This window comes from Mus pahari, chromosome 3 (assembly GCF_900095145.1).
Source record: "Mus pahari chromosome 3, PAHARI_EIJ_v1.1, whole genome shotgun sequence".
Classification (NCBI taxonomy): Eukaryota; Metazoa; Chordata; class Mammalia; order Rodentia; family Muridae; genus Mus; species Mus pahari.
The window spans coordinates 9,725,714-9,734,105 of record NC_034592.1 but is presented as its reverse complement, the minus strand read 5'-3'; the positions used below and the strand labels follow the sequence as shown (position 1 = coordinate 9,734,105).

The 8,392-nt window shown below is 40.4% G+C and overlaps 1 protein-coding gene across 1 annotated transcript in view; it reads right to left on the bottom strand.

The window, feature by feature from the left end:
* Window positions 1-8,392, bottom strand: part of Myo3a (myosin IIIA) — a 226,464-nt gene that overhangs the window by 3,084 nt on the left and 214,988 nt on the right. Inside the window, exons 30-32 of the mRNA XM_021195185.2 lie at window positions 5,693-5,799; window positions 4,514-4,554; window positions 3,377-3,520 (exon numbers count right to left, since the gene is read on the bottom strand). Of these exons, the coding sequence (XP_021050844.2) occupies window positions 3,377-3,520; window positions 4,514-4,554; window positions 5,693-5,799 (292 nt within the window). The remainder of the gene's footprint in view (window positions 1-3,376; window positions 3,521-4,513; window positions 4,555-5,692; window positions 5,800-8,392) is intronic.

Genomic DNA, 8,392 nt, shown 5'->3' with positions numbered 1-8,392 from the left:
CAACCCATTATCCAGGTCCCATATGTAGTTTTCTAAGGCAGCTTCATACCAATTTCCAGAGTGGCTTGACTAGTTCACTCTCCCACTAGCAGCAGTTGGAGCAATGGAGGAGCTAGAGAAAGTACCCAAGGAGCTGAAGGGGGCTGCAACCCTGTAGGTGGAACAACAATATGAACTAACCAGTTCCCCCTGAGCTCATGTCTCTAGCTGCATATGTAGCAGAAGATGGCCTATTTGGCCATCATTGGGAAGAGAGGCCCTTTGGTCTTGCAAACTTTATATGACCCAGCACAGGGGAAGCCCAGGGCCAAGAAGTGGGTAGGGGAGCAGGGGCAGGGGGAGGGTATAGGGAACTTTTGGGATAGCATTTGAAATGTAAATAAAGAAAATACCTAATTAAAAAAAAACCCCAGCTTCCAAATGTTTCATCCTGACTTCCACATGAATGCCATGGCACATCTGTGCTAACACTCATATACATATGCTGCAGACCCAAAATAAAAATAAAAAATTAAATAAAAACATATATAGGCTAAAGGTAGTAGTCAGAGCAATCAGGCCACATGTATATTTCCATTTATATGAAGTGTTGTAACTAAGAAGTTTTACAAAGCAAATTGACTAGTGCTTGCTAGGAAACAAAGGTGGTAGGGTTGTGATATTGGGAGTCAAAGACATATCTTGAAGTTAGTGGTAGATATGAAATAATGTAATATATTTTTTCACCTCTTTTTTCCCCCAAGATAGTGTGGCCCTGGTTTTCCTAGAACTGCCTCTGTAGACCAGGCTGTACTAGAACTCACAGAGTTCGGACTTCCTCTGCCTCTTGAGTGCTGGGATTAAGGGCATGAGCCACCACCACCACCACCACCACCACCACCACAGCACTTTTATAATATGAACATATTAAACCCACTGAATTGGACCTTTCAAAATGGTCAAGTTATGTGAGCTTTATCTTAAAATTTAAAAAAATATGGCCAGCATTGTCAATCATCAAGAATATATAATTTAAAATCACAATGAGATATGACCTCACACTATTACCTAATGCCTATTACCAATGCTGAGGAGTGTTGGTGAGGATGTGAAGAAAAGGGAACCTGTGAAATGTAACCATTATAGAGGACAGCAAATACATTCTGTACTGGCTGGTTTTGTGTGTCAACTTGACCCAGGTTGGAGTTAGCACAGAGAAAGGAGCTTAATTTGGGGAAGTGCCTCCTGAGATCCAGCTGTGGGGAATTTTCTTAATTAGGGATCAAGTGGGGAGGTCCCCTTGTGGGTGGTGCCATCTCTGGACTGGTAGTCTTGGGTTCTATAAGAGAGCAGGTTGAGCAAGCCAGGGGAAGCAAGCCAGTAAGTAACATCCCTCCATGGTCTCTGCATCAGCTCCTACTTCTTGCCCTGCTTGAGTTCCAGTCCTGACTTCCTTTGGTGCTGAACAGCAATGTGGAAATGTAAGCTGAATAAACCCTTTCCTCTCCAACTTGTTTCTTGGTCATGATGTTTGTGCAGGAATAGAAACCCTGACTGAGACACATTCCTCAAAAACAAAGAAACTACTATTAGTGAAACAGCAAATCTCATCGCCAGGTACATCGCTAAAGGAAACAAAATGTATATTCTGAGAGGTACCTATAGTCCAATGTCCACTGCAGTGTTATTCACAACACCCAAGACATGCACCTAAGCCACATTTCCATCAATGGATGAATTGATGAAATGGTTGTTATTCACCATGGGATATCATCCAGCTGTAAGAAGTAAAACTTCTAGGCAATATGGATAAACCTGGAAGACATTATGCTAAGTGAAATGTCAGTCAAGTTCTGAAGGACCCCATTCATGTGTTGAACCTAAAAAGTCAAACTCACAGAAGGGTGCACATCAGGGCTTTGAGACAGGGGTTTTGGGGATGTATTAATTAAAGACTATAAAAGTTCAGTCAGTAGGAATACATTTAAGAGATCTACTAAATAGTGAGGATAATTCAAAGCAATATATTGATTGTTTGAAATTTGCTTTAAGGTAGATTTTTAAGGCTATGCAATTTTAATCAGTTCAAGCTAGCTATTCTACAATGTATATGTATTTCAAAATACTGTCTTTTATATAATAAATGTACACAATTTTAATTTATCAATTAAAAAAGTCCATGAAGAACTATGTTTACGTGGTATACACTTACCCAGGCATACTTAAACCTTACTGAGTAGTGTCAACAGTTGGTGTATACATAGTTGTAGCTCTGGGTGTACTCACGTACACATAAAGCTATTCTTTATGAAATAATACAATTGGGCATAAAATTTAGTCTCAGGTTTTGCTAACTGCTCCAAATTGTAAATTGTAATTTTGTGTTTGTTTTCTGTTTTAAACCCAGGGTCTTATTGATCTTACATACTATTGCTATTAATTACCATCTCTACAGTCTTCCTTAGTTTAGAAAAAGTCCTCACCTTTTGGAGTTATCTTGTTCAGCATTGATAGGTGAATATCATTCCCTCTAACTTCAAGATCTTTTGATGTGAAGATTATCGCTTTGGTACCTGATATCTACCACTTCCTTAAGCTACCAGCATGATGCTTTGCATAACTTGGCAATATTAAACAGTGGTTGAAATCATTGACTCTTTGTTTACAATATCCTGTGTTCAAATTTTCCTGCTCCATCAGTTATTATGTAGGTGACTATTTATAGTCACTCAACTCTGGAGACTTAGTTTCCACACTCAAAAGAGGGCAGCCATAGTAATTGTCTCACCAGTTCAATGAGATAAAAGCATAGTGCCTAGACCAATGCAAGCATTCAACCATGGCCAGCTCTGGCATCCTTAGTCTAGTGGATACTAAATACACATCCATGATGCGGCAGTGTTTCTGGGATATAAAGGCTTTACAGGAGGTAGGGGATCTGTCAGCCAGTGGAAGAGAGGAGGAAGGAGGAGAATTGCCATGACTCAGAGGGAGAAGGATCATATTTAAGAGCTGCAGGAGAGAAAGCATCCAACAATGTAGGTGGAAAGGGAATGTGACCCTATGGGGGCGGGGCTTCACAGAAGGGAACAGGACAGCAAAAATATAATATAGATTTAGAAGATGTTAAGCCAGGAATACTGGAGGGAACTGTGTGCTAGCTGTGGGGAAGTTTAGAAGTGCCCAGCCACGAGCTAATCAAGGCATATCAAAATTAGCTGTGTCTTTCATTCTCGAATCCAGAGAGCTCTTGAGCAGATGCAGAGCGAGTGAGACGCACCAGAGCCAATGTGGTTTAACTAATTAACCACTACATAAAACAAAATTGCTTAAATTAGAAGTTTTGAATCTCCATTCAAATTTTATCAGTAAGTGTGATTCAGACTGTACATATTACCTCTCATTACTCTCAATGCGTTGATCCTGGGGTTCCTTCTGTGCTTTCCATTCTCTTGCATTATAGCTATGTGCCTTGGGTCCATAATGAGCAGGCAAAAATTCCTTATAATAGAAATCTTCCAAACCTAATAACTTTCCTTGACTGGAAATGAACACACAAACATGCCACTCAATCAGTCTGATTTCTATTCACTTGACTTACAGGCTAAATGTTTTCTTCTTTTGAAGAATTTTTGTAACTTAAGAGCATCACATACATACATGCTATATGGGAGAAATCTTGACATGTAAAAATCACATCCTGTTAATTAAAAGAATCTTCCATCTCTTACATTGATAAATCATTAGTTGCTGGACTGTTTTTTTTTTTAAAAATCAGATTTAACTTAACACGAACAGGTAATTTCTAGAACTTCCAGGGACAGCGGACTGTCCAGTTTGGTCAGTCTACATTCACATTCATACCAGGCTCATAGATAACTGTTGTGAGAACTGGCCTTGATGAATTACTTCAAAGCATTTTCAAATGTTTCATCTATACCCTCAACTGACTTCTGTGATAGGTACCACCAGGTAACAGGAACTCTATGTTAAACAAAAGCATCCTAACATTGTCTGAAAGTCATCTGATGTGCTTAAATGTCGAAGATTGAAATGTCAAAATACTGAAGTATTGAAAGAGTGAAATATTATAGGGAAGGAAAAATCATGTGAGGAAAATCAAGTGTGTCACACCTACAAAAACCACAGCCCTTGCTGTCCTAACAATCCTCAAAAAGTATAAAATGTAACATTTAACATGTATCAAAAGACCATAAAATAAAAAGGGAAAGAACATCTGTGGATATTGAAGTGTTCTGATCACTTATTCACCATTATTAAAAAGGCAGAAAAAAGCAGTCATTCCCAATGATGTAATGCATCCAAATCATATTTGAGTTCTAAGTGAAAGCTTTGTATAGCTCTGGCTCAGTATATTTAATTTATAGGTCCCATATAGTCCTCACACTTAGCATATACATGTGTTGGGATCATGCTATTTTCCAAATATATGTGACTTTTAATTAAATTTGAACATAAAGATTTATAGTTTTATTTGAACAAAATGGTGCTATAATTTAGAAAAGATAATTACCTGTCTTTTCCTGGTCTCCTTTTTTCTTCTTGGGTTGACTTCTAAAGGGAGTAGAAGAATTGAAAAGATATAATATATGAAATAATATTGTATAATATTTATTATCCTTATGGTAGGTGAGAGAGATGTGAACATAATATTAAGAACTGGTTCTAAGATCAGCTGTCACAATGGTTATGAATACATATCACTATTGGCATGGAATTTGCAGAAGCCCAACCAACATTCACTTCTCTTTCACTGCTTTTATGGCACCATGCTCACTTAAATGAAGGTCTCTGTCTGGAGGGTTTTCCCACAATGGACTTCCCTTTCTAGGTTGATATTTGTACATAAACTCAGATAAGTAATAAGTTTGAATAAGAATAGCTCCCACAGACGCATGTGTTTGAATTCTTGGTCCAAAGGGAGTGGCACTGTTAGGAGATGTAGCCTTGTTGGAGGAAGTATGTTACCATGGGAGCAGGCTTTGTGATCTCCTATGCTCAAGCTATTCCCAGTGTTATCACATTCTCTTTTCTGTTGCCTGCAGATCAAGATGTAGAACTCTCAGCTCCTTCCCCAGCACCAAACCTGCCTTCATGCTGCCCTGCTTCCTACCATGATGATAATGGACGAAACCTCTGAAACTGTAAGCCAACCCCAATTAAATGTTTTCCTTTATAAGAATTACAGTTTCTTCACAGCAATGAAACTAAGAAAAGTGACCACCAGAAAGTTTCTAGGAGAACACAGTGTAGGTCCAGGATTACAGAGAGGGCAGGACGGTGAGGAAGAGTACTAGAGAAAAACAAAGGGGGTACTGAGTGGGATATCTGTGAAGTAGAATCCAAGGAGGGCCTTCATGATGCAAGGCCTTCTTTTGAGGCAGCCCAGTTTTTACTGGTCTTCAGTTTAATTGTAAGAATGAGCCATGAGCCGGGCGTGGTTGTGCACGCCTTTAATCCCAGCACTCGGGAGGCAGAGGCAGGCATATTCCTGAGTTTGAGAGCAGCCTGGTCTACAAAGTGAGTTCCAGGACAGCCAGGGCTATACAGAGAAACCCTGCCTCGAACCCCAGCCCCCCAAAAACCAACAACCCCCCCCCCCAAAAAAAACCCAACCAACCAACCAACCAACCAAAAAAACCAACCAACTAACCAACCAACCAACCAACCAAAAAAAGAATGAGCCACTTACGTGGAGTAGATAGTAGTATGTGGAGTCTTCAGGGTTATTTAATGTTTTGGGTTTCCGAGGTCGTCTTGGAGGTCTCAATATTTTTGGTTCTTCCCCTTTAGAGACACCTATGGTTGATTATAAAAAGTTATGAACTCCAGAAACTGTACAGTGTTTTTCTCTGGATAGATAAGACCTGTGGATGTAAACTGTGCTTGTTACCCATGCACTCTTCTTCTTCTCTTTTTTTTTTTTTTTTTGAGACAGGGTTTCTCTGTGTAGCCCTGACTGTCCTAGAACTCACTTTGTAGACCAGGCTGACCTTGAACTCAGAAACCTGCCTGCCTCTGCCTCCCAAATGCTGGTATTAAAGGCGTGCACCACCACTGCCCAGTACACTCACATTATTCTTCTGGTTGTATGTTTTCCTCCAGTTGTCTGGAGGTCTAGGACTTTGGGAGGAAGAGGGGAAGAAAAAAAAAAAAGCAAGAAGAGTTTGGTGATGTGGAAAAGGTCACACAGGAGGGATGAGGCCTGGGCCTTCCTCAGAATATGCAGGCCAAATCTACATATCTCATTTTCACCTGAATGACAAAAAATATAAAAATTCAGTATTAAGTTTTTACATATTTTATAGTATAACATATGTATATAATAAATTTGTATTATATATACTTGATATTTTTAGAAACACATAAAGTTGCCTGTCACTAAATTTTTTTTTTTTTCAAGGTGTTCCACGTGGGAGAGGTTTATTACGCGGGAGTGGGGGAGCAGCGAAGCGGGTCTGTCACTAAATTTTAATTTGACTCTAATACCAGGTAAAGTCTGAATTGATGTGTCAGAATAATAATGTTGTATGAATTGATGTATCAGAATAATAATGTTGTAACAAAAATAAACTGAAGATGGCAGAGAATCCAAATAATTGCTACGAGAGTGAGGAACAAAATGATTCTGAGAATAAAGAAGTTCTTGGCCCTGCATCTATCAATTTATCTCTATTCAGTCTCAGTCAGTATTGTAGATTCCATTGAACATAGCTACTGGGGCTGGTCAGGCACAAAGGAGGAAGGAGACAGGGGAGAAGGGCAGTGGAAGAGAAACACCTAAACAAATTTTGTTTAGAAATTGCCACAATGAAGCCTAATGTGTCTGGGTGAATAGGTAATTTGCATTGAGCTCCTTGTGAGTAGCAGGCATTTCTAGCCAGCTACTAGAGCTCTTTGGATTCCTGAAATATGTACACACACACACACACACACACACACACACACACACACACACATGCAGCATTATTTTTAATATACCTTACTAGCTCAATGACTGTACATTTTCTTGAACCTTCCCATGACTCGCACACACTCCCCTCTGGTATTCCTGGGTTAACATTTTGTAAATCTATATTTTTTTCTTTGCTGCCCTGCTTCCTTCTGGGCAGCTCTCCTGTGGGACCACTTTTCCTTAGTACCTACACTTCAGCTGTCCAATCCTCCTTTCCTACACAGGGTAGTCAATCCTAAGCCCCTCTCATGGCAGACACCAGTCTTCCCCCCCCCCCCCCATTTTTCTTGCTAGGGGAATCCAAAAAGTCCTGCCTCTTTCATCCTGCCTAGCCATGGGCGGTTGACAACTTTATTTCCCAGTCAGAGCTAATTGGGGACAGGCATTGTGCAGGACATTGTAAACAGGTTTTTTGGGTAACATAATTAGCATGAGAACACAAGTTGCTACACTAATTCTTCCATAGGATCCAGCCAACCCTATTGGAGCATGGCTAGGGAGGGGCTTGTGAAGTTCCAACTCTTGACTATGAAACTATTGACAAGTGATGGCTGTTGGGGGAGAATGTTTTCAGGTCAGAGGCCCCTGGCATGCTACCCTTGCTCCAGTACCTCATTCCATACAGTGAAAGGATTCAGAAGGTATTTAACACAGAGAGAGCACATGGAGTTTTTTTTTTGGAGGGAAAGTGGTGAGTAAAGAGGGAGAGTGGGATGATGAGAGGGTGGACTTAGCCAAAATGTATTACGTTCATGTGTGAATATTAAATAAAATATTTCATTTTAAAATTTTGTATTCATTTATTTGTCTTAGGCATATGAGTGCTTTGTCTGCATATCACATGACTGCCTAGTGCCTGTGGAGGCTAGAAGAAGATGATGGATCCCCTGGCACTAGGGTTATAAAAGGTTGTAAGCTACCAGGTGGATGATAGGAATCTGCTCTACAAGAGCAGATCGTGCTCTTAACCATGGAGACATTTCTCTAGCCCCCAAAACAATTATTTTGAAAGATAACATACCTCCTGGAAGGTCAAGGATGCCCTTCATAGACAGCATGCAGGCCCCTTTCTGTCCCATTACACCTAATCCCTGCATCCTTGAGCATTACCCACCTTCCAACCCGAGGTCTGTATTTCTAAATGTGGGATTCCTTTCTTGTTTATTCTTGAATCCCCAGAACTTCAGGAGACAGCTAAGAAAATCTAATGTAAGTTTTCTGGCTGGGGTTGGAACAACAGGTCAGCAGTTAAGAGTGCTTGCTGCTCTTCCAGAGGGTCAGAGTTTGGTTCCAGGCACTCACATCGGGCACCTGTCAGCCCTCAATAACTCCTGCTGCAAAGGAATCTGACCACAGACACAGACAGACACAGACACAGACACAGACACAGACACAGACACAGACACAGACACAGACACAGACACAGACACAGACACA